The sequence below is a fragment of the Labrus mixtus genome, chromosome 2 (genome assembly GCF_963584025.1).
Source record: "Labrus mixtus chromosome 2, fLabMix1.1, whole genome shotgun sequence".
NCBI lineage: Eukaryota > Metazoa > Chordata > Actinopteri > Labriformes > Labridae > Labrus > Labrus mixtus.
This window is the reverse complement of record NC_083613.1, coordinates 20,847,054-20,873,623: the sequence shown is the minus strand read 5'-3', so window position 1 is coordinate 20,873,623 and position 26,570 is coordinate 20,847,054. Positions and strand designations below refer to the sequence as shown.

Sequence of the window (26,570 nt, the reverse complement as noted above, 5' to 3'; positions counted from 1 at the left end):
GTCCCTGAATTTTTTTATTTTTTTTGTTTAATGGTAAATAGAATATAGAATAGAATAGAATTACTTTATTGATCCCAAACTGGGAAATTGTGGCGTTACAGCAGCAGGTTATCCAACACACAATATGAGTAAAAAACACAATGTTAGCAATCTAAACACAATATAATATAAAAAGTAAATAAGTACTAAAAGATATCAAAAATAAGAATGTGAATATATACAACCAGGATTTAACTAAGCATTACTAGTCTTAAATAGGAAGATTGAATGTAAATGTGCAAAAACAGAGTCATAGATGGTTATAAATTAAATATGAAAGATTAAATGTAAATGTGCAAAGTGTCGTGTTTATTAGGGGGCAGCTCCTTCCTGGGCCGGCCAGAATCCCAGGACTTTATTTTGGGAACCAATGACAAAGGCGGGTCTTTTTCATCGCTTCAATTCGGGCCAAGTCTGTGAGTTTGTAAAAAAAAAACCGAAGGTGTGGAGGAGTCTGTGGCTGGTTTCCCAGGTCTCGCGTGATTTGGCTTCAGCGTGAGCGCAGACCACTACATTTTCTGTTGTGCCCACCCGGTCCCATCATCACTGGTCTCACGGACAGACAGAGTCGGGGTCACCGTGTTGGCGACAAAGGGCTGACCGCCCGGCACCATGGAGCTCATCTGCAGGGTAAGATAAAACATGAAACTCGGGCCATTTTGTTTCATTTTCGTCAGACAGATTCATGTTCAGACAGGCTTAAACATCGCCGTGATGCTCCCGGTGTGAAGGGCATCGAGGGAACAGAACCGGGTTTTTTTTTTTTGGTTTTTTTTCCCCACAGTGCTCACAGAAGCATGAGGGGTTGTGGAGAACAAGGGCAGTGGAGACAGTGGAGGAAAATAAGTTGTGTTTATGTCCTGTGCTATGGTTGAGGAGTGAGAGTAGTGTCCGTCTGCATGAGAGAGGGGTACTGTCCGGTGAAAGGAAACATTGTAACCTACCTGTGTACTGTATAAATTAAGGTAGGGGAGTTTAGTTTCCTACTGAAGATTGGGAAGTAGAGAGCTGCAAAAAAAAAAAAAAAGGATTATTAACCGAACGAAAACAGTCTATGTCTCCCATAACTAATAAACACAATGCCTTTATCAAATGAATTACTACAACTTGTTAGCCTACTGTCACCCCCAAATATATTCAAATGTATAAAAAGTATTTTTACGTGTATTTCCATGTTGCTAGTGGTTGTGTGTACGTGTGTGTGTGTGTGTGTGTGTGTACTGCGCGTGCCAAGACACGAGCGAGTTAGTGGGTGTAGGTTCCTCAAAATAGGCCCCTCCAGTCAACGTGGAGTTACGATTTAAAACCTAGTGGAAATAAACACCGCAGTCAAAACAGTAATTTACTCCCTCAATAGAAGTGTTGCTTCTTTTTTTCTGCTTCAGGCTTTGCTCCCTCTGTCTGTGTTTTTTGTTTTATTAGAAGAACCGTCATTTTTTCCCCCACTATATCCCCCGACAGCAGATGTTTTATGGGACAGACAATAAGTGGAGTACACCCTCTTAACAGACTGGGGTCTGAAACAACTCCCACCCCCACAGACCCATTTGTTCACATCCCCGTGACAGCTGAGCGCCCCGGGCCCGAGCCTGAGGTTCCCACGCCCCGGGACAACTCACACTGGAAAACACCATTTTCAAGACACGCTTTTAAAAGTATGTGCTCATATTTATAAAGCCAAAAACGGGTTGCTCATTTCCAAAACAAGATCAGCGGAATGTCCTTCACTCTTGGACATATCTCAGGGGGAAGTATTGAGATCTTGAGTAAAAAGTAGCAATACCATGTTAATATAAATGCAAAAGTGAAAGTGCTGTACATTTTAACGTGAATTAGTTATGGAAACAATGGGTTCAAATTACTCCAGTGAAATATTGATGCTCAGTTCTGAGCAGAATACCAGCTCACACTTGCCAGTGTGTTCCCTCATACTTTATGGATTTATTCACTGTGCTGGCATTTATAAACACCCCCCTTCCCTCACCGATTAATTTTGCATTCCCATTTTCAGTGAAAAGAGCACCTGCCACATTAACTCTGTTGTTAATATTAAATATTAATGTATTTTAATGAGTTGTCTCTGTTAGTAACATGACAACTCATTAAATAGCAGCCAGTATATAAGCCTTATTGGGGTAGTATTTTTTGTGTGGGTTGAAGCTGTTATTACAGCCGGACTATTCTTATTAGCATAGTGCCTGTTAAAGATAACAAGCCACACATGATCAAATGTTTGAATAGTTGTTTATAATAGAAGTAGAATATATCTTTGAGGTAGTCAGACACTTAAGAGAGTTTTGGTTTGATTGTTGAATATTTATTGAATATCAGACAAATAAATACTAGACATTTAAGAGTCATAACTTGCTGTTGTTACTCCGCAGCTCAAAGAATGTAACATATTATTATAGCTCTCTGAGGGTAAATAAAGAACACAATCGACAGAGAAAGTATAAATGTTGGTACTACATTTTTTTATAAACACCTCATAACCGTTACTTTCATTGCGATCGATTTATTTGGCTTTTCTCAAGGTTTATAAGTTGTGAAATGATATGTTGATGAAGAAGAAAAACCCTTCATACCATTCTTCAGCATAACCCTTGCTTTGTCCGTAAGACCATCAGTTATGGACTGAAACGTATAAATAATGAATGAACGTTTGTTTGCTGCAGACTTGATGGCTTTTGCTGTTCCTACCCGCTGGCCCAAAAGTATTTATTTTTATGTCATTTAAGACGACATTATTACAACACAGAAAGAATAGACCAGCCCAATTGGATTTTTCACAAACTTTATTCTCCAAATGTGTTCTTATGGTGGCTTATAACTGATTTATGAAGCACATATAATGTTTAAATGCCGGATAACAAAGCTGTAAGTCGCTGATTGTAATCCTCTATGCCTTTTTAGAAAGTCTTACAGTAGTCTAGACGCTAAGTCATTGAAGAAGACCTCATGTTCTACATCTGGTTTTGCACTGCTTCTTTATTTTTACATTCTATGGTATTCGGTTCTTGTATTTTGTAACCGTTTTTTGTAGTTGCTTGATCATCATATTCTAGAAATGCTTTGAAAGGGGAACAGGGGTCTTAGTCACATTTCCTGTTTCTTTCAGCTTCATCTGGCGAGCAGGAAGCGTCTCCTCCCTCCAAAGACAGCCACCATGGAGCGGAGATAACCTCCTCCTCCTCTTATCTTCACCAGTCAAGGCTCATGATTTAGTCTAACCATGGGAACATGGCGTGGTCTTCGAGTGGCGTTCATCCTTGGGTCTTTGTTTATGATCCTGCTGATCATCGTGTACTGGGATGACGTCGGGGGCTTCAACCTCTACCCGCTTCATGACCCCAAACACGAGTCCCTGCACTCTGACTCTGACCCTCAGGCGACTACAGGCCAGCCACGATCTTTGTTTACAAGCAGAGAAAACACCAGTTCTGCCTTTAATAGCCACACTACTGCTCCCAGTACAACACTGGTCCCTGAGGAGAAAGGAGGAGAAGCTGAGGAACAAGCAAATGATGAAGAGAAGAATACACAAGAACGGGTGAAGGAGGAAATAAGAGAGGATGAGGAGAAGGAAACGAGTAGTGCTACTGAGGAGGAAAGGGAACAAGAGGCGAGGAAGCAGAGGATCATGGACGTGTGCTCAGGAAAGGATGCAGTGGAATTCCCTGGTAGGACTCGGGCATTTGAGCAGATCCCAAACAGAGAGCTGGATCACCTGATAGTTGATGACACTCACCAAATTATCTACTGCTATGTTCCCAAGGTACAGCTGTCATGTGTGTGTGTGTGTTTGTATTTGTGTGAACTTGTGGGTGGTAATATTATTTATTTAAAAAAAGCCAATACAGAAGCACATTAAACTTGCACTCATTTCAATGGCCAACAGGGGGCCACTCCACCTGTTTTAGAAAAAAGTCTGATGTATAGAAGACACTGAGAAAAATGAGCGTACTTTTATTTTCAAGTCCTTTTGGTGCTGTATGTGATTCATTTTGTAAATAACTGTCTCTTTAAGAGTATAATCTGGGTTAGAAAAAACGGGTATACTTAAAGGGTATAGCTACCTGTGATTGACAGGACGAAACCACAGCAGCCTGTCAAGGCATTTCCAACCTTTTGACAAATATGGCCTCCAAAAACACAAGATGTGAGGACCAAAATGTGGCTTCAAGGCTTCAAAGTAAGGCAAGGTTTATGTATACAGCAGATTTCAGCAACAAGGCAATTCTTTAAGGCAAGTCACAATGATAGAGCATTGAAATCGTTTTTAAAGGAACCAATAAAAACCCCAAAAGAAGATCAAATGAAAAGTAAAAGTAGAACAAAAAACACAAAACAGAAGCTAAAATATAATAAGACAGTGATAAATGTGAGAAGAAGTCACAGTGCAGTATTCTAATGTATGTGGTTTATAAGTAGAATGTATTAAATTATTTATTTAACAAAATTATTAAAAGGCAGCTATAAGTAGGGTTCGCAAACCAATGGATTATTTAATGGTTACTACATCCCTTCTTTTTGTACAGTCAGTGGTGCTGAGTCACTTTATTCTATATGGGGAAAATAGAACACAAGAACATCAGAGTTTACTGCAGCATTTGGAAATTAGCCTATATGCAACTCCACAGGTTTATAGTCGCTCTTGTCGTCTCACCTTTTTTCTCTACTTTCATTTTTGTTCTCGGTTCAGGTGGCGTGCACCAACTGGAAGCGAGTGATGGTGGTTCTCTCTCAGTCTGTGATCTCCCCCTCCTCAGGAAAACCTTACACTGACCCAGAGGCTGTACCTCCTGACCTCGTACACAACTCCTCTCTCCACCTCACTTTTGCTAAGTATGACACACAAAAAAACACACTAACACACCAAACCCAAATATATATTAATTGACACATTCAGAGACAAATTGATTGTATTTTTAAGATATTCATTACACTTACCGGTATGTTTAACATTAGCTCATTTATTCAAATAAATAATAAATTAAAAGAACATTGTTTTACTTATTTAGAAAGTTTAAGAGACTTTAATCATCTCTGGAAATTGATCTGAGCTAAATATTGTCAACAACCAAAGGAGGAAATTAGAAACAACTGGTGCGTTACTGACACAAGAAGTAATGATATAAAAGCATTTAAAACAAGTTGGTATACTGTAATTTGATCAAGTAAAGGTGTCTTGATAATTTCATAACTAACAGAGTTTCATAAAAAAACATATAGTAGTGTGGTTAGGTATCCTTTCAAGAGAAAAAAAACACAACCTTGAAGGCTACAGAACAATTATGGCTCTGCACTGTTTTTAAAGATATAGGAGATGACAGATCCAACTGTTCAGTTCTATGACTTGTTTAGAGGTATCATGTGTTACATCTTCAAAACCATTCAGTCTACCATACTTCTTTTCTGTTTAATAAGATTATTTGATTATACTAGATTTGGGCTACATTTCACTTACAATTTCTCCATATGAAGTTGTTGAAGAGTGTTTTAGAGCAAAACAATAAATTAAGTCTTCAAGTTTAGCTTTCAACATTTTTTTTTAAAAAGAAAACAGCTACCAAAGTCCAAATCACAAACCAATGTCTTACACAGAGGAACTAACACCCACTTTAAAAACTTTTAACATCTCACGGAGCATGGAAACCAGAGAGAGTGAAGAATGCATCCCATCAAGTCCAAACAAACCAACCTCTTTACCACAATGACCACAAAGAAAAAACATCCATTAAAGCAGGGGGTTCAGCCAGAAGTAAAAGACAACTTTGCTTTGTAATGAAAGCAGGAGTGTCTTCTTCTTTCCCTAATATTCTATTTCTAAAACTTGTGGTGAAAGAATTTTAGGATAAACAAAAAACAATCCCAGAATGATTTTATTCTAAACACAGTCAAAAGTCTGAGTCCTGTAACTAGCTTTTGTTTTTGTCTCTGCCACGTTTAAAATGGTTAAAAAAAAATGATCATATTAAGTTACAAGTTTATTTTTTTTAGGTTTTTTTTATACCAGTTTAATATTCATTAGAAACTGCAGGAACTATCCCTGTGGTTAAGGAGTTCTTTACTGTGTTGACTCTTGGAAGAGGAGAGTGGAAACGACAGGCGGGGCTTTGGTGCTGCAGCACAGATAGACCTTTCTCTACCCCTCGGGAGCAGTCTGTGTTTGTGTGTATGTTTTTCTATCAGCACTGACCATTTTTTTCCTTCTTAAGGACCAATCCAGCTCTATTTCACATGTTCAGTATCTCGTCAGAAAAAAAAGACACAGCAGCTGGATTTCAGCAAACTTTGAAAAAATATAACAGAAGACCTGCTTTCGTGGTGCTGTTTGTATTTTACAGGTTTTGGCGCCATTATGGTTCTCTGTCCCGCCACCTGATGGCACTCAAGCTCCAGCACTACACCAAGTTTCTTTTTGTACGAGACCCCTTTGTACGACTCATCTCAGCCTTTAGGAACAAGTTTGGAAGGTGTGTGTCTTAGTGCATGAATACACAGAGTTGGTGTGTGAGTGTTTAAGTGTGTTCCCTGTATAAAGAGCTGGGGAATGTGCTTTACTGTTTGTGAAAAAAAGCAGTCTTATCATTCTTGAATAAATAAGGCATGTGTTTCTGTGTGTGTGTTTTAGGCCAAACGAGGACTTCTACAGGCAGTTTGGCTCGGTCATGCTGCGTCGTTATGGTAATTTGTCTGGTAGTCTGCCAGAGACAGCAGCTGAGGCATTTGCAGCGGGAATCAAACCGACATTTCAGCAGTTCATCACATACCTACTGGATCCAGAGACAGAGAAAGAGGGTATCTTTAACGAACACTGGCGGCAGGTATGTGACTCACGCAGCTGCATGAACTCAAATGTACACTAAAAACATGTTGACCTTACGTTGGAGATGATTGGATTTAAAGAGATCCCTGTTGGCATACTTTCACTTAAGTCATATGCCACTTCCCTTTCTATTTTAAAAGACTCTACCAGCATTATATGTTCTTCTTGTTGGGGGTAGCAGTGGTTCAGTTATAGAGTCAGTCATCTCTGAACTGGAAGGTTGGTGGTATAATCCAATTATACCTGCAGTCAACATGCCAAAGTGTCCTTGGCCAAGAGACTGAACCAAAAATTGCTTGCAAGTGGCATAGCCAGTGTGTTTGTGTGCATGCATATAGACTGGATGAGTAAATATTAGTATTTGGTTAATAGTGTAGGTGAATGTGACATGTCCCATAAAAGACATATACTATATACTACAGGAGTTGTTTTTTTACAAAAATGCAATTCAATTATATTTCTACTGGTCTGTTCCTTAATTTGTACACAGATATTTTGGAGAAAAGCATTTAACATTAACATTTTGTGGAAGAACAAAGAAGGAATAGAGCACAGACTGATGTAGTTTACAATTGTAAAACTTCCTATACTTGCTGTCTGTGTTATTCAGGTGTACCGTCTGTGCCATCCTTGCCAGGTGAAGTATGATTTCATTGGAAGACTGGAAACCCTGGAACCAGACGCAGAGCACCTACTGAAGCTTTTAGAGGTAGATCATCTGTTACACTTCCCTTCAGGAGCCCGAAACCGTACTGCAACCAGCTGGGAGAGAGACTGGTTCAAGCAGATCCCCACTTTAGTGAAAAGAGAACTCTACAAACTGTATGAACCAGACTTTGAGCTGTTTGGATATCCTAAACCTGACAGTGTGATCCACCGGTAGACCCCACCAAGCCAAAGGCCCGGGCACTGCACCGTGTGAAGAGCCCGCACCTCACCGACCTGTGCACAGCCTGTGTATGCCTTTAAAGACTGGTCTATAATGCTGTTTGTTTTATTTGTTTTGTGCGTACCTCAAATGACTGAAGTGCCTGCCAGTATTCTTTTATTTTTCTCGTCAGTACATATCTAAAGCACACCTGCTTACATGACCCCAGTGAGTTTTCCCCATGTAAAAGCACTTTGAAAAATATTTTTAAGTCATAGGGAAAAGACAGAGGCCAACAGTTGGCTGACATTTCTGAAGGGAAATATGTTGCAGAAAAATAAAGAGTTTTTGGAAGACTAGAGAATTATTTTTTTTAATATGATGGTTTGTAAAGGGAAGAGGTATTTGGATCTATACTTTTAAGTATTTGGAATACCACAATCAAAAGTTGGCCAATTATATCTCATTCTTATCATTCTATTTATAGTATGTTCTTTGTGTTTCCTCCATTTTCATTCATTTGTACTAAAGTCTTTATCAAAAGTATCAAGTATCTAAAGTAAAAAATACTTTCAACTATATCATAAGTAAAATAAACAAATAAAAGAAACCTACTTTAAGGTATACATCATATTAAAGGGGTAAAATAGATCTGACGCAAACTAAATAGAGGTGTCTTAGTACAACATAGTAAAGTAGACCAAATGTATTATAAATACAAAGATTAAAATTATTGAAATCTTAAATTGCAATGTTACAAAAAAGTGGAATACAAGTCAAATATTTCTCACTGTCTTGTAGCCTACATACAGCTGTTAAAGAATTATAACAAGATATGGTACCTAGGAGCAGTCTGCGATGTGTGGGTACTTTCCACCAATGAAGTGACCGTGTGTGCGACAGTGGAGAACAAACAATGACGCCATCCACTACTTTCCATCGCACAAAAAAAGTCGCTCTTGTTGTGTTCACAACTGCCCTGCTGTCTCTTTCCACGTGTTCCAGCTTTTTCTACAGCTCCTCCCCTTTATGTGACAAAACTCACCGCCTCATTGGCTCACCTGCCTGTCAGTCAGGGTGATGCCCCGCCCATCCATTTGCTTTACAGATCGCACCTGACGTCATCGGTTCCGTCCCAACACGGAAATATGGACAAGTGAGAAGAGAGGTTGTGTTTCTGTGATTATGGGTCCATAACGCGTCAACTCGGCTCAGTGTTATTTGGGACGATGTTAAAGGACCGGCGCTAACTCTCCGACAAATGGACACTTCCGCTGCTGGAAATGGAGAGAGGGTTCACCCTCTGTTGTTAGTTCAATAGCTTTAGTCCTCGCGTTTGTTCACAGCCATGAAAGAAAGAGTTTTGAGGGTCATGGGGCCCCAGAGGCGACTGCTGCTTTGTCTTCTTCTTCTGCTGTCCTGGGGTGGCAAACTATTTCAGGTAACTTCAGTTTGTAAAGTAAATTTATGTGTCTGCTTGTTGTTGTTGTTGTTGTTAACGCTGTTTGTTTCTGGCTGTTTATTGCGCGGGGGAGTCCACACCTGGCATCTCACTGCGCTTCTGTGTCTATTTCAGGCTCGAGCAAAGTGACCATGATATGATAGGTCGTTTAGTCTAAAATGCCCGAAGAAAGTTAATACTGCCCGTGCGCGCGTATGTTGAAACGCCTTTGCGAGTGCGCGATCCACTCTGCACGTCTTGACTCAATATTTGCCATGGTGTACCTGTCCTGTACCTGTCCTGTACTTGTCCTGTACCACAGTTAAGTCCTGTGCCTCCAGTTGCCATCCGTTAGTGGGTAAATATGGGAGCGGTGAACAAACTCAAGTAAACATAGACAAGCTCACTGTGGGTGTTGGTAGGAGGTGGGGTGTCAGGATATCCTGCTACATGAGAAAGACGATAGAAGTCAGAGCAGAAACTTAACTGGTAGACCTGACACACACACACACACACACACACACACACACACACACACACACACACACACACACACACACACACACACACACACACACACACACACACACACACACACACACACACACACACACACATAACCACATGCTGTTGTCAGACTATGTCAAGTACAAGGATACATGACACTGTGAGTGAAGTCCCCTGTCAGACAGCTGGTCTAAAGGTTCACTAACTCATTTTCTTGTGACCCTTCAGGTTGAAGGGGTAAGGTCAGTCACTCTTCCAGAATCCCTCCTGTTCGTCTCCACGCTGGATGGTAATCTTCATGCGGTCTCCAAACAGTCAGGAGACATCAAGTGGACCCTAAGAGAAGGTTCATACACATTAATGCCGACATTGTGCCTTATTCTATGTTCACTTTTTCCTCACGAAATTGCCCTTTGATTTATTGCAGACCCCATTATTCAGTTACCAGTCTACCTCACAGAGTAAGTAATGAACATGCATACACATACAGAGTGTGTCATGGATCAGATAGTTACCGATTGAAATCTAAAAAGTGCCAATTTGACATGTTTTAGGCCAGGTTTCCTTCCAGACCCAAACGATGGCAGCTTGTATGTCCTGGGCGGCAAGCACAAGGAAGGCCTGATGGTAAGAAGAACGGTGCATTTGTGTGTCTCTCTTTTTACGTCTGTTTCATTTAATGACCCCGCTTTTGGATGCATCTGTAGAAACTGCCCTTCACAATCCCAGAGCTTGTCCAGTCAGCACCCTGCAGGAGCTCTGACGGTATACTATATACAGGTGAGACCCTGACCCTGTTATCCAAATAACTTACCTTTTCTTGTACCAATATGAATGACTGCCGCTGGTTTACAGAGTATGTAGCTTAAATGCAGTATGCATACAATTAGAAGATATAACTTTGTCATGTAATTCTGGCTTGAGCTCCAACCCGGTTACCCATCTGTCACTGTCCCTAGTGAATACAGAATTTTTTGTTGGAAATTACATTTTGACACGTATGTATTTGGTTTTCAATCTCTTCTGTCATACTAAATTTTTTTTTTTAAATAGGAACTATGCCTTTTTTAGTCCTGCAGAATAGTATTTCAAAAATGTTCAATATGCATTAAGATGATTCATTATTGTGTTGAAACTATTACATGGGATAAATCAATATTGTAGTGTGGACAATTCGCTATACCTACAAGTTCCTATTTCTCTCTGCTAGTATGCATGTTTTTAAAAAGTGCACGTGTTTGTTACACCTTGTCTCTTATGAACACAGAATAATTTCAATCAGCTGAGGTGCTGTTCCTTATTACAACAAGAACTTCATCATTGACCTTTTTTGATAGTTGTCCTTTTTGTCACCACATTGACTCTTGCAAACCTGTGGATAGCCAACATTAAGATTGAATTAAGAGAGATGGGCAATGAAACGTAAGACATCAATATTTAAATTACCTTATTGCTATTGGATAGTAATTGCGTGTGTGTGTGTGTGTGTGTGTGTGTGTGTGTGTGTGTGTGTGTGTGTGTGTGTGTGTGTGTGTGTGTGTGTGTGTGTGTGTGTGTGTGTGTGTGTGTGTGTGTGTGTGTGTGTGTGTGTGTGTGTGTGTGTGTGTGTGTGTGTGTGTGTGTGTGTGTGTGTGTGTGTGTGTGTGTGTGTGTGTGTGTGTGTGTGTGTGTGTGTGTGTGTGTGTGTGTGTGTGTGTGTGTGTGTGTGTGTGTGTGTGTGTGTGTGTTGTGTGCACAAGGTAAAAAGCAGGATGTATGGTTTGTGGTGGATCCTGAGACAGGTGAGAAGCAAACCAGTTTAACCACATCTGCCTCTGAATCCATCTGCCCCAACACTCCTCTGCTCTACATTGGACGCACAGGTATGTCACTTAAACACACACACACACACACGCATAAATATTGTAACCCATGCTGCTTGTAACCCATGCATCTGCTTGTTTTCAGAATACATGATCACCATGTTTGACACTAAGACACAGGAGCTGCGATGGAATGCTACGTACAACGATTACTCTGCTCCACCTTATGACGAGAAACAAGATTACAGTACGTCTCTCTCACACACACACACACACCACTGTACTGCCCTACAAAGGCAAAAGACCTTAAGTCGCCAGAGTGTAGAACTGAGAAAAATGACTTTAAAGTCTTTTTGTTGTCCAGCCAAATGAGTTGCAGGCAGAATATTGGAAATGTGGCAATTCTTTGTCTTTTTAATCAGGTTATTAATGTGCATAAAAATCTTGATCTTAAACATGACCTTTGACCCTTATTTGGAAGTCAATGTACTCTGCCGTTGCATTGCCTGTACAATAATAAGGGGTCATGCCAGGGCAAAAGGCAGTAACTTCCATTTGTTAGCTCCCTTGGTTGCTGATCACTATATTAAATCAGTATATGATAATAATGATAACATATACATGAAATCTAGTGATCATGGCACAATTAAGTGCTTGATGACAGATATTAAAACAAAGGCATAACACCTTAACTCCACTGCAGTAAAACAGTAACTTCACTTTGATCGGCAGCAAAACAAAGGCAGAAGACCTTAACTCAGTTTGAGCATTCTTTCAGCTGTAATACAAAGGCAAAGACCCTTATGAGTGAAGTTACTGGACTCTGCCTTGGTTTCTCGAGGGCTTTTGGAAGTTAAGGCAAATACAACCTACTATTTTACTAATAGTTATAGTAATAGTTTACTAAGTTACTGCCTTTTGCCTTTGTAGGGCAGTGTACACAGACTGACAGAGACACACACTGGCAGGGCAGGTTAGCAATCAGCATTACAACATGAACCGATGAAAGCCTTGCAGAACCTGTTTTTTTTTAAATCTTAGAGCATTTAAAAAAGGAGCAAATAACATGTTATTATAACTGCAACGTATTCAGGTGCATTTGAGGAGAATTTGTATACAATTTAGAAAGTTAAAAAAATATCTTTACCTTCAAGTTTATACACAATTAATACACAAAGTCATTGTAAGATTTAATTAAAATGTCAGGAATGGACATTCACTATCGCCGAGACCCATATCTGCTGATCTGAGGGATCTGATTGGGCTGTAGTCAGGGAGCAGGTCAGAAAGATAATGAGGTGCCATTAGATAAAATGCTTTGTAGACCAGAAGTAATATTTTGAATTTGATTCTGTACTGAACTGGAAGCCAATGAAGATTTTTCAGAATTGGTGTAATGTGTTCTATTTTCTTTGTCCCCATTAGCACTCTGGCTGTTGCATTTTGGATGAGTTGGAGTTTGTTTATTGATTATTATTATTTTTAGGAAGTCCAGCATAGAGGGCATTACATCAATCTAATCTGCTGGATATGAATGCATGGACCAGTTTCTCAGAGTCCGATTGGGTCATGAAGCACCTGAGTTTGGAAATGTTCTTGAGATGATAGAAGGCTGTCTTTGTAATAGCTGTTATCTAGTTCTGGTCAAGTTAAGATCTGAATCAATGATGACAGCCAGGTTTTTGACATGCTCACTGTGCTGAAGGGGAAAAGATGATGAAATGGATATGAGCTCTTGCCTTTGTATATATCGGCCGACAATAAGAATTACAGTTTTATTTATGTTAAGTTGTAGAAAATGTTGTTACATCCAACAGCTAATTTCTCCAATGCATTTGACCATTTCATTTTTGGGACTACGGTTATCTGTGGAAAGTGAAACATATTAGCTGTGTATCATCGGCATAGGAAGAAGATATTGTGTTTGTGCATGATGGTACTGAGAGTGAGCGTGTAAAGACTGTATAGCAGTGGAGTAAGTTATTCCACTTCTGTGTTTACTTTTTTTGCACTAAAATACAGAGACAAATTATCTGTATGTATTAATGTACTTGATCTGATCCTGATTCTGATTTTAAGGGATTTCTCAGGATTAATATTAGATAGACTCATTTTAGTTTATTATCTAATGTGATACTTATTTTTTTTAAATATATTGTATAAATATTAAAACTCAAATTAGAGGATTTCTGGGGTTCTACTTGCCGAGTGGTTAGTTTGTGCTCTTTTTACTCTATCCACTGTCCCTTCTAACCAATTAAGGCGCCTAAAGTGCAAAATAGGTCTTTAAAAAAAGAGAGGATTTAGCAACATTTGTGTAGGAACATGATGTACATTCTAGCTTGATACTTTACATCATAACCAGATGAATTGGTTTATAATGAGCAGTGTAATGAAATGAACTTCACTCACAGTGGGAAATATGTGAAAGAACTTTGTGTCTACTAAAATCTCTTACAAGAAATGAAGAAAATGACACCGTCTGACTTGTCTTACCTGTTGCACTTTCAGAGATGGCCCATCTTGTGTCGAGCGGTGATGGTTTGGTTGTGACAGTTGACAGAGAGTCAGGTAGGGAGAGGTGTGTGTTTTTTTTTGTGTGTGAGTGTTTTATGTGTTTTATATGTTGAGCTCTTCATTATAATATTTTCACCTCAATTATTTCCAGGTGATGTCTTGTGGAGTCAGAACTATGGCTCACCTGTCGTGGGTGTTTACCTGTACTCCGGCGATTCACTAAGACATGCCCCCCACCTGTCCCTCGCCATGGAGACTCTTCGCTTCCTCACCTTCTCCTCTACCAACGACCAGGAGGACGCCCACTCTACACTGAAGTGGAGCTATCAGTTTGTGAAGGAGCAGGCCAGTGCACAGGCACAGCTCATGTAAGAGAAATTGAAGTAGCTGCTTTGTCTGTTGTTTTTTTTCTTCACCACGGTACCTCAGGTTACATTAACAACATTTTTATCCACTCACTGAAAACCAAAAAGTGATTTGTGCTAAAAAAAAAAAATGTGTATGTTACGTGGTTAAGTCCATTTTACCACTGAGAGTTAACTGATACAACAATATGAAGAAGTAGTACTACAATTCTACAATTCTACAATTCACTTAGCAGACGCTTTTATCCAAAGCGACGTACAAGCAAGGTTTAGAAAAAAGGGAAAAATATCAGTAAGAGCAAACGATCAGCTTTGAGTCCGATTGGACACACAGGTGCTGACAGGCATTGCACAGAGGCAAAGCACAACATTGACGGCAGTTCTTCAGAGTATCCGTACTAATCCGTATAGAAACCATCTTATAAGTAGTACTGCAGTTTAATAAGAAGTTAATAGACTGTTGGCAGGACGTTCTTGAGGTTAAAACAAGCGTGAACCTTCGAACCAATCAGAGACATTCTGCACAAAATAGCATTATACAAACTTAGAATGTATTTGTATTAACAGTTAACTGTACTTTCACTTGATTTCATTGCATACATTTAAAATGATTCTAAATGATAGGCTGCATACACATCTGGCTGGATGTTTTAAATGCTATGAATGTTTTTTTTTTTATTTGTTTCTGTGATTTTGTATGATGGCGCTGATGCCTTTCTTGGACAGCACAGTTACACCGACAACACATTTTAAATCTCAATTAGTCTTACTCCTGTTTTGATAAATGTTGATTGGATTTAAACCTTATTTCATTGCTATACAGTTGCTTTCACTATATTAATGTGAAAGTCCCAAAATCTAATCAGCTAGTTCTTGTCACTTAATTACTTAACGAAAAATCTTTTTTTCATCTTTTAGACCAACCCTCTATGTGGGTAAATTGGACTCTCACCTCTATGCCTCCACTTCCCTTGTCCACCAAGGGGTCTCATTGGTGGTAAGTTTAAATACATAATGTACTGAAAATGTCCTGCATCTGTGTTGATCCTATCTCCTGTTTAACTCCACAGTGATAGTTAATGCAGTGCATCAAACAGTAAAATGATAAGAATGCAGGGGATTACAGTATAGCTGTTATGTGACCCATATGTGTTGCCGCTGCAGCCTCGGGGACTAACCCTGGCTGGAATTGAGGGTCCTGTCACTTCTGGAGTAACTGTCAGAGAGCGAGGGGAGTGTGAGATCACACCATCCACCGATGTGCGATATCCACCAGGAAGCACATACAGCCGGAAAAACCACTGGCTGTTCATAGGTACACACTTATTCATACTGCCTACACACACAGTTCCCATACCGCCCTTAATGGATGTCATGAATGAAAACTTAAACTTATCTAAAAGCTGAGTGGTTGGTAAAATGGCATACGATACAAGTATCCTCAGAACTGGTATATCTTTGACTTAAACACAAACACTTTTACATCTTTAGATATATTTCTGTATTTTGTGTGGTTTAGGTCATCACGAGCTCCCTCCGGTGGCTCACACTACCATGCTGAGGGATTTCCCAGCTGGCCTGCAGCGCTCTAGTGAGGCAGTCATCCCCCCTCGACAACCCGCCTCCCCTTCCTCTCCCATCTCCTCTGCCACGTACTACCACGAGCGCTATGTGAGTCTCAGATACGTGTGTGTCTAGTCTGTAAATCACAGGATTAATGTCATATTACAACCCCGACTAATCAGGCTATGATAACATAGTGATAACCTGAGGCACTGATGTCATATATTGCTAGCAATTTAAACTTTAATTGTAAAATATCACTAATGGAATAATCACTGCATTTCCATTGTTACTAATCCTGTTATTGTTATTGTGTCCTTCAGTTCCAGACTGATGCTGGTGGCCATGATGACACTGATACTAACAGAGAAGGAGTTGATGGGAAGAAACCACGGCAGGCGCAGAGACCGGCAGCTGTGCTGCCTGTCTTTATAACTCAGGATCGTCTCACTTTGGCTGTTCTGACGCTTCTGCTGGGAGGATGGCTGGCTTTTGCACTCACTTACCCTGTTGTGAGTGTGTGTGTGTGTGTGTGTGTGTGTGTGTGTGTGTGTGTGTGTGTGTGTTCTTTTGTAGTCTGTGCATAATGTTTTGTTGTAGTTCCAATACTGTTGACATCCCCCGGCTTGAGCCTACAGAGGACATATGGGGTTGTTATGGGGGTAAAAATATTACTGAATATTGGCATTTAGAAGTAGAGGAAGAGATAGAACATTCTTGGCAGCAATGTCTATAAAAGAGTTTAGAAGAGGATTTAAAAAAAAAAAAAAAAAAATCCAAATCTGTCTTAAATGAGAACTTTATTTTATTCATCAATATTCCCAATACTGATCCCTCAAACTGGGTCTTCTTACATCATAAGTGTGATCTGTCTCTGTTTCTCCAGCGAGCAGCACAGCAGCTTAAAGCTCAAAGGCAGCTGGAGGAGGCCTTGGAGTCTCGTCTGAGGCAAACGCAGACAAACACTCAGACAGTGACCTCGGTTTCTTCAGACACAACCCTTTCTACCGACACAAACCTTTCCAACAGTAAGTAACTGGCAAAACAAGCTCTCTACTGTGAACTATTGTGTGTATTTAATGGCTCTGGGTTCCCCTTAGGGATTACCATCAATTATTGCAGCTATGCACTGCTTTTGAGAAACGCAAGACTATTCACATGTCTAAAATCAAACAAATATTATTCCTTCCTTAGTTTTATGGAATGCTTGCAAAAGACACATGAAACTGTATATCTTTATAATCAGACTCCCTGCCCGCTCCTGCTGAGCCTCCACCGAGTCCTCCCTCTCACGGCAGCTGCACTTCAGATGTCAATAAAAATAGCACAGCTGGGCTTAAACCAACAGAAGGTAAGAAACTAAATGATTTTTCTGTACTTTATTCTTTTATGTTGCTATTTATTTAAATAAATGAATGTCTTGCTTGATGTCTTCTTGTCTATGTATCTCAGAAGGAAACAGTGAGGAGGTGCATGTGGGTAAAATCTCCTTCACTCCATCTGAAGTGCTTGGACACGGCTCAGCAGGAACTTTTGTCTTCAGGTACTGTATGTGGTTTTGTGGTTAGTGGATTTGTGTTTTTTGTGCCATTAAGTTTAAAAAAAACAAAACAAACAGCTTTACTTTTGTGTCAAGCATTTTATGCAAATCTTAAAATCAACTTCTAACTGTGGAGGGAGATGTATGTTTATTACTGCCTCAATTTTATTTGCTGTGTTGGAGTTAAAATAAACTCACTCAGCTGTGACTTTAAATGAATCAAATATTTATATATATTTATTGCATTGAAAAACATGCACTATAAATACAATTACACCAATATAAGGCATACACAGCTTTGAGATTAGTTCAGAACCTGCATAACGGTGTAAATGACCAAAGCTATGGCTTTACTTGTATGTTCTCATCAATAACCTCCAGTTGTAGCATGTGATGACGCTGTGTTTGTTCCTGCAGGGGTAACTTTGATGGACGTCATGTCGCGGTTAAGAGAATACTGCCAGAGTGTTTTGAGGTAGCGGAGCGTGAGGTGCAGCTCCTCAGAGAGTCTGACACACACCCCAATGTCATTCGATATTTCTGCACGGAGAGAGACCGCCTCTTCTCTTACATTGCCATCGAACTGTGTGCTGCAACCCTGCAACAGGTCTGTGCTGAAATGCCCTTTCAGTCGTCTTAGTATTTCTATATTGGAAAGTTGTTTTAAAAGTCATGCCTTTGCAACACAACTGATATGATTTGATGTGTCTTCCTCTGCAGTATGTGGAGGATCCGTCTCGTTTTGGAGAGCTGAGTCCTATAACTCTGCTGGAACAGACCATGTGTGGCCTCTCACATCTCCACTCGCTTAACATAGGTATGAAATAAGACGCTTATACAAATATAAACATGTACACATACAAGTGCATACAAAAATGTAATGTTTCTCAATACTTACTGCCAAGAAATAGTTGACTGCTTGAAATCAGATTAGCTAACAAAACAAAATGGTATTTTTTCTCCTTCTCCTCGTTCCCTTTTCTCTCTCAATCATCTCCTCATTTAGTTCATCGTGACCTGAAGCCCAGAAACATCCTCCTCTCTGGTCCCAGTGCGCTGGGTCGGGTCCGAGCTCTCATTTCTGATTTTGGACTCTGTAAGAAGATACCAGATGGTCGCTGCAGCTTCTCTTTGCGCTCAGGAATACCAGGAACAGAAGGGTGGATAGCTCCTGAAGTATTGCGGGATACTCCTGGCAACAAACCGGTAGGATGCACTTATATAATATAACAGTAATGTCTTTCTGTCAATGTTCGTAACTTATTAAGCTAAAACTGCCACTCTTTACAATAAATAAAGTCTATATAAAGATGTTAAAGCGAGTTCATATGTTTTTTAAATCCCACTCCTGAGTTGTCAAGGCTGTGCCACATGGACTATGAAGAATACCTACTAGTTTCAAACCTCGTAAGTAAAGATGTATGTTTTCTCTGTCCAGACGGCAGCAGTGGATGTTTTCTCAGCAGGCTGTGTGTTCTACTTCGTGGTCAGCAGGGGGCAGCACCCTTTTGGTGATTCATTGAGAAGACAGGTCAACATCCTGTCAGGAGAATATTCACTCTCACATTTTATGGAGGATATACATGGTGAGAATAATAGATCTGTTTGGGTTTGAAAGATAGAAAGATGTTGCTTGTAAATTTAACATTACATCCCTTTCCTGCATTGAATGACCTAGCCATGACCAGCATGAGCTCAGTCAAAGCAAATCACATTAATGACGTTAATAATGGTGTAAATGTGCCTACAACTTAAACTGTATAATTCATTCTCAAAGCTGTTACTTTCTCTATACAGATGACGTCATAGCGCAGGATCTGATTGAGCAAATGATCCATCCTGAGGCCGAGTCCCGCCCCTCCACCGCCTGTGTGCTTAAACATCCGTTCTTCTGGAGCCCTGAGAAGCAGCTACTCTTTTTCCAGGTGTGTTATATCATTTAATCAAGAATACATACAGTAAGACTGCCTCTGTTAGGATACTTCTTGTCACTGCTATTTGAGAAAGTTATAACTTGGTTAGAGATGCAAATGAAATGTTCTTTTCCCCTTTTCGAGTGTCTTCATTGAGCAGGAAATGTGTTCAAATGTTTTGAGCATATAATTGGGTAGTGTGGTTTTCTGAATACAGTCTGTTTAGATAAGCACCAGAAACAATCATCATCTACGTTTCTCTGTGTTTGCAGGATGTGAGTGACCGCATAGAGAAAGAACCAGCAGATAGTCCAATTGTGATCAGACTGGAGACAGCTGGAAGATCAGTGGTTCGAACTAACTGGAGAATGCATATCTCTGTGCCGCTTCAGACAGGTACAAACATAAAGAGCCATTGTTCCTCTGCAGGGGCTCTACTTGGTACATGAGGACTTTGTTTTACCCATTTTTAGAGTCTCTGCTATGGGGTAGTAGTTCCACAACATACGGGGACTTTTTGAAATGAAATGCATCACTGAACATATCTGAGTGGTTTCAGAGGAATTCCTCACACATTAGCTATTTAATTTGCCTAAACAGCCTCAGTAATTAGACCTTGGTGGAAATGGAAAAAGTTGGCTTACAAAAAATTTGATTTCCTTAAAAAGTAGCCCTGGGGACTAAAAGTGGGTTATTTTGTAGAAACTCAGCTACACTATCACAAAACTACACTGATTGCAACTACTGGGCCACCAATGTTTTTTCATCCATTTTTGTCTGTGTACATTCAAGACTTGAGGCGGTTCAGGACGTATAAGGGAAACTCAGTCAGAGATCTGCTGAGAGCCATGAGGAATAAGGTCAGTTTGCATACTTATACACTGAAATGTGATGCTCAAGTAGACACACTTTGGAATATCATTATGTTTTGACCTTTTTCTGTGTTCACATTGCCCTTTACAGAAACACCACTACCATGAGTTGCCCCCAGAGGTGCAGGAGACTCTCGGCGAGCTGCCTGAAGGCTTCATCAGCTACTTCACCTCTCGGTTTCCACGGTTACTGATGCACACACATGCTGCCCTGCACATTTGCGCCCAGGAGAGACTGTTTCACCCCTACTATCTGCCCCCCAACTCCAAATAGCATTAGCTTGACCCCGCACTCCTACACATACACTGTACATTCATATACTGTTTTTCTGAGCTAAAGTGTTTCCTGACAGTGCCCTGTGATTGCTTTTGTAAAGCCCAAACTGTTTTCAGGGGGGGGGGGGGGGGGGGGAATACAGTGCTGTGAAAAAGTTTTTAAACGCCTTAGCTTTTATTATGGATATGTTTTATTCAAAGCACAATAAGTGCAAAGCTCCAGAAAGGCAATTTGTACTTTTTTCATACTTACAAAAAAAATCTTTTTTTAAATTATGTCTTTTTATGTTACTCCAACAAAATACACACCATGATCCTTCATACTAATCCTATAATGTACTGTTTTAGTTTTTTTCTTTTGCCTCAAAGGAAGAGAAACCAACTAAAAGTATTTTTTTAAATCTTGGTTGCAGTAGTTTAATGGGATAAACTGGACACATTTTCCCTGTTCTTTGACCCAGTTCATTAAATGATAAAATCAGGTAAGAGATGGACAGGAAATAAGTAGAGTGAGGTGTAACATGAATCATTATGGTCTTAAAAAGAAATAGCCTTAATTACTTTAATGTAACACTGATTTTATAAAGTTATAAACATTTGGAACGAATGTAAAACAGTGGGCAAATAAAAAGCATCACAGCCCATGTGTGAGGAGCACAAAGTTAAGTTACTACTGCAGGTTTTATCTAAAGAAGATCTTGTGTTTCCGTTACACATGCAGCTGGCAAGGCTGCACATCAAAAAAAGAAGTTTAACAGGTTACAATGTTACAATTACAGGTTAGTAAGAATTGATTTCTTCCATGTCCTCGTCACTGCTGTATTTTTCTCCACTCCTGGAAAATGCCAAAGACTCCACAAAATGTACTTTGCTTTTTGTTTTGATGAGTTTAATGTTTGTGTGTGTGTCTGATACTGCATTATGTAATGTAGCTACACTGACTGACGATTGTACTGACACTTGCTTTCCACAAATGCAACAATGGGGAAAAGGGTTTGGTCCGTAACGTTTAAATGAATACATTTTTTAAAGACCTGTTTATAACACGGTCGAAATATATTTCAGAACTCCTACGTTTTGGCATTGCTTGATTTTATTTGGCATCCCAAAATACCACTAAATGCTCAGAGCCATTTGAAATGTATCCCTGTAACTACTGGATGAAGGGTTGTTTATAGATTGCAGTAGAATGAATGATGAAGAATTTAACTTTTGTACTTTTTTGAATGAATAAATTAAATTGATGCTTTGGTTGTGCCAAAGAATGAAGTTAATTAAGTCTTGTTGTCAGTTTATGAACACAACTGAGAAAAGGAAATGTTAATTTCCCAGTTGAGATAAGAACACGGGTTGATGTTGAAGAAAACCGATATTTAAATGATTTTACTGTTAGACCACTTTAAGGCAAATTAAGAGTGTAGAATTATAAGGCTAATCTTACCTCAAAATAGTCTACTATTTTTCTGTCCAATGTGACTGATCCCATTGTGCATGAACTCACTTTTCTTTTGAACAGAATGTCTTCATTTCACACATAGTGTATATTTGAACACACACTTAATGGCAACAAGAAACATGTTGAAGTTTTAGTTCTGATATGTGTTTTCTATTTTAATAATAACATTTGAAAAAAGTCTTAATTCTAGAGATTGGTAGTTTGGTTGTCTCCCCTCTTCCTGCAGTGTGAGTAATTGCTGCTGGTTGTTTTGATTCTTAAACCAAGTGGAGAAGAAAACAACATGCTGTTAGTGCTAATCGACAACTGGAAGAATAACAGCAGTGTTCTGCCTCTGATTTACTGAGTAAATGATGCATTAGTAATGATGCCCTCTGAGACAATAACACCACATGATACCTGACATTAAAACAGCAGATTTAATACTGCCATTTTAAAATATGTATATGTTAAAAGAGAACTCCTTTATCCCCCTTAATGCAATGTTTAAAGAGTTTAATTTTCTCATTCACTGACTGGAACAAAGAGAACAAACTAAACACAACTAACTGATGCCTTGCCTTTTGTTTATTTCATTGATTCACAAAAGCTGCTATAAGTTAATAATCGACATAAGGATTTTATTTCTTCAGAAAAAATATAAAGGAATGCAAAGGTAAGTGTCAATAGAAAATAATAATATAACAAATTCTGCAGACATCAGCTTCTATTTGGTTTTAAAGCTGTTGAGTTAAAGGATAATGTTGTTGATCCATTCTTGCATGAGCTTGAGAAATGTCCAACAGACAACCGATTATCCGTCAAATACTGTTTATTTTTATTATAAACAAACTGAGTGCCTAAACTGCTAGACAGCCTTAAACTTCACAGTAGATTAAAATGTTGCAGTACTCATTTTGTACCACCACAGGGAGACATTCGCCAAGTTAATCTCGCTGTCACCCTTTCCCCACACTAGCTTTCTTATAAAGGATAAGAGTAAAGACGAACAAACAGGTAATTAGTTAATTTAATTCGTAAGGGACCATCTACAGTATTAAAAATATATTGAGTCATTTGATGCATTGTACCAGTTAGCTTAGAGCTTTATAAAGCTAATTAATTAAATATGTGCAGTTTAATTGTTATAATAATATTTGTGATTGTATCAACCTGTAGTCATCACATCTATTCCATGTGCAAGAGTTTATCTGTTTTGCTCATCTCCCCGGGTAAACAAACAAATCTGTTTACAAGGCTCTGCTCTGACAGATAAAACACTTCCTGCAGAGCAGATAAGATGTGTGAACCAAAGCAGAAGTGGTTTAATGACATGAAGGGCCTGGGGTCCAGCGATGTGTCATGGCCAAATCATCTGCTAATGAACCCATAGTTGTTTATAGCTCACTGCATGAGTCAAATGTCTGTGTGTGGTGTGTGTGTGTGTGTGTATGTGTGTGGGTGTGTGGGTGTGTGAGGGTAAAGTCAGAAACCAAGGGAGTACTTGTCTCATTATTAAATATCAGAGTTCAGTTGTAGGTCCAATCAAAACAGCCTGAGGGAAACGTCAGCATAACCAAAGTCATGAGACAAAATTTACTCATTAACATGCAGCTGTATACAAACTCCCACACACACTCATTCACAAACAACTCAATGTATACTTGAGTTGATGTCCACAGAAGTTTTCTTACCCCTACAATATTTCTAAAATCCTTTATTTCTATGATGTCGTTTTAATAATACATAACCAATCTATTTAGTTACAATAAGGGGTTGCTTTATACTGCAGTAGGTACTATATAAATGTTGTTGGTTGGTAATGTACGGCTAGGCAGTTGACTGCAAAGGTGTTGCATGAGATTTCACATTTTGGTTGCTCCAAAGTGTCTGCTAGGTGGTTATCTGATGTTCTGGAGTGCAGGCATAACCGACAGGACTACTAAAATATAGATTATAGTGGTTTTCACTGAGTGTCCCCGGGGGTAATTCTGTGATATGATACGATTGTTTAGGTGGTTCATGAAAGATGAAAGACAAAGATACAAAGATATCGGCCTAACACACGGAACAGTTTAAACACCAAACACAGGATTTCAATTCCCTCCAACAAACATTTGATCTGGCATGGCGCTCCTCGTTTTATTTTAGGATCCATTAGTTAACAAAAGAGTGCTTCAGCCTGACTATGTTAAAGCGAGGAACCCTGTATGTTAGATGTTCAGTGGCACTGTTGTTTGCCAGCTTGAGCATGCTTTTATTGTAAACTGATTCATATAGACTCTGGAGGGGCTGGCCTAAAATCTTTGAGCAGATTTCTTATTTGGTAAAACATTTTAGACTTTAAATAGTGTCTGCTTCTTTGGTATTCCAATTAAGATTCTTAGGTGTTTTCAAAGGGTGTTATGGGGTAGGTCTGCACAGTAAATCACAATTTCATCATTATCACAGCATGAGTACTCGCAATTAACACATCACTAAGTCGGAATTCGTTGCAATAATAAGACAAACTTACTGGTCTAATGTAAACAAGCAGTGCTTTCTCACTGAGCGTGCATACATTTTACCCACTGGATGGAGGCCTGGATATAATGACCATGCTTTCACATCATTTTGATGCAGTCAGATGAAGCTATAGCAAGCTATCGGCTTCCTTCAGATTTATTAGTGACAATTTAGAGGTGAAAACCCCCTGATGTTTGGATGTGATTTGCATTAGGAGGGGCATGTTTCAAACACAGTTAATGCAACAGACAGACAGAATCTGTATGCACTCTTTAGTACTTGATATTTTATCTTCATGTTGTTGTGTTTTGTAATGGTACATAGCATACTTTCTTGTTCCGTGCAGGCTGAATGTAAGACAGGTGCCATGTGCCTGCAAAGGTGTTTCTGGTATTTTTCAAGTACAGGTGGGTTGCTTCAAGTTTTAAGGTACGGTATAGTTATCCATGGAGTTTTTGGTAGTTTTGCAATGTATGTAATGCAATGTATGTAAGGTGGCTATTTGGTAAATACTCTCTGTTTCTGAGGTAATACTTGTTAGTTTCTATGACTGCTTCTTTGTGGTCACTAAGATGTTCTAGAGCAGCTGACATTTTCTAGCAGTGTTGTACAAGGAGTGTCTTTTAGTTTTTGTAAGGTGGTGCCCATATTCATATATTGTTGATATATGCTGTCAGCCGTCCTGCTTTATTGGACATAAATGAAAAGTTTTACATCTTTATACTTGATGTATACATTTTGAGTTAAACAAAGAGCTATTTGATATGCATTTTGTGTTATACAAGTATTATGTGTGCATTTAAGTCTAAGGGATTTCATATCTTTGAATTCATAAAACATTTTTGCAATGAAGAGAAGTTTTTACAACACGTCAAGAAAGACTAGCATAGACTATCACACGTTGTTCTGCTCATGTGTCTTTAAGTTCAATTCAAGCTGAGTGTCCGTATAATTTAACTTGTAAAATATTAACTACACAAGTTCAGGATAAAAAAAAAAAAATCAGGCTAGTACTCTGAGTTTAAAATGAACTTTTGAGCTCTGGTGTTTTGGTAATGATCCTCAAATAAAGATAAGACACACACACACACACATGCAGGGCAAACACTACACACACAACTTGAGGACAAAATGTCCTGCGCCTCTCTGCCTCTATAAACCAAGGCTTCCTTATGTTTCAGAGACCACTGGGGATATATTTTTCTGCTCCCTGCTTTTCCCTCTCATCTCCTTTGTATCATACCGCAGGAGGCGGGTTTGGGTTTCTCTGATGTGTGTGTGTGTGTGTGTGTGTGTGTGTGTGTGTGTGGGGGGGGGGGGGGGGGAGGGATGTCGTTCTTACAGTCTCTCCATTTTGGGATCAGGACAGGAAGTGGGCTCAACAGAGGAAACATGACCTCCTCCCCCTCTCTCCTCTTACTTTTTCTTGTATTCCCTCTTCCTCCCTTTGTCTGTCCCTCCCCCTGCCTGTGCCCACACATTCACAGGGTCATTTCTGTCTTTTTTTTTTTTTTTCAGTCTGTCACATGCATCTGTGCAGAGTGTGTCTCTATAAATGATATTCTGCATCCATCTTGTGAAAATAAATCCACGTTAGCTAGTGATTCCTAAAACAACGTTAAAGCTCTGCTCTGGTTGTTTCTGGGATCCCTCCCTCTCTCCCGAGACTCTCAGTCTGCTATGTATCTGAGCTGCTGTGATTAAAAGCCAAAGCAAAGGTCAGACTCCGCTGGGTAACTGAGATATCGACTGACTTTAGCTCTGCTCTCATACCCAGTGGTCTGATACATCTAGCTGATGAGCCTCATATTACATTATGTGTAACTAAAGCCCACGGTTAGCCTTCAGGCTGCACATCAGTCTAACATAAGTATACAGGAGCAAAGAAGCTCTGCTTGCTGGTTTTGTAAGAAGGCTTCTCGTGTTCATAAAACTGCCCCCGGATATAAGAAAAACATGTTTGGGTTTCTCCCCCCCCCCCCCATGTCTCTAACTTCATTTTTTAAATTCTGTCTCTCTTGACTTCCCCCTCGCTGCTAATCTTTGCAGCTCAGGAGATCTTGACCCCTTACTTTGCAGTATATACACTCAAACACAC

The 26,570-nt window shown here is 39.5% G+C and overlaps 2 protein-coding genes across 4 annotated transcripts; both read left to right on the top strand.

The window, feature by feature from the left end:
* The first annotated feature begins 515 nt into the window (after positions 1-515).
* On the top strand, positions 516-8,092 carry LOC132988280 (carbohydrate sulfotransferase 12-like). 3 transcript variants are annotated; one of them, XM_061055588.1, is made up of 6 exons: positions 516-669; positions 3,158-3,814; positions 4,742-4,884; positions 6,387-6,515; positions 6,674-6,866; positions 7,506-8,092. In XM_061055588.1, the coding sequence occupies exons 2-6, from the start codon at positions 3,272-3,274 to the stop codon at positions 7,749-7,751; spliced, it is 1,254 nt and encodes a 417-aa protein (XP_060911571.1). In that variant the 5' UTR covers positions 516-669; positions 3,158-3,271; the 3' UTR covers positions 7,752-8,092. The 3 variants fall into 3 exon arrangements, with proteins under 3 accessions (XP_060911571.1, XP_060911579.1, XP_060911559.1); XM_061055576.1 differs by having other exon boundaries at positions 521-669; positions 7,479-8,092; XM_061055596.1 differs by lacking the exon at positions 6,387-6,515 and having other exon boundaries at positions 518-669; positions 7,479-8,092.
* A 749-nt stretch (positions 8,093-8,841) lies between these two features.
* ern2 (endoplasmic reticulum to nucleus signaling 2) lies at positions 8,842-21,806 on the top strand. The gene is made up of 24 exons (XM_061055563.1): positions 8,842-9,177; positions 9,913-10,030; positions 10,112-10,145; positions 10,239-10,311; positions 10,392-10,464; positions 11,424-11,546; positions 11,632-11,733; positions 13,998-14,057; positions 14,155-14,371; positions 15,287-15,365; positions 15,533-15,683; positions 15,888-16,039; positions 16,255-16,443; positions 16,818-16,959; positions 17,178-17,282; positions 17,384-17,474; positions 17,889-18,078; positions 18,192-18,288; positions 18,478-18,677; positions 18,910-19,057; positions 19,269-19,396; positions 19,657-19,780; positions 20,177-20,244; positions 20,348-21,806. Exons 1-24 carry the CDS (start codon positions 9,085-9,087, stop codon positions 20,528-20,530), a joined length of 2,940 nt encoding a protein of 979 aa, XP_060911546.1. The 5' UTR covers positions 8,842-9,084; the 3' UTR covers positions 20,531-21,806.
* Positions 21,807-26,570: the final 4,764 nt, after the last annotated feature.

Coding starts and splice junctions, on each gene's coding strand:
- LOC132988280 (XM_061055576.1), top strand. CDS start 3,272: ATGGGAACATGGCGTGGTCTTCGAGTGGCGTTCATCCTTGGGTCTTTG. Junction 4,885..6,386: donor CTCCACCTCACTTTTGCTAA/GTATGACACACA, acceptor TGTATTTTACAG/GTTTTGGCGCCATTATGGTT. Junction 6,867..7,478: donor TTAACGAACACTGGCGGCAG/GTATGTGACTCA, acceptor TGTGTTATTCAG/GTGTACCGTCTGTGCCATCC.
- ern2 (XM_061055563.1), top strand. CDS start 9,085: ATGAAAGAAAGAGTTTTGAGGGTCATGGGGCCCCAGAGGCGACTGCTG. Junction 15,684..15,887: donor AAACCACTGGCTGTTCATAG/GTACACACTTAT, acceptor TGTGTGGTTTAG/GTCATCACGAGCTCCCTCCG. Junction 19,397..19,656: donor AGCAGCTACTCTTTTTCCAG/GTGTGTTATATC, acceptor CTGTGTTTGCAG/GATGTGAGTGACCGCATAGA.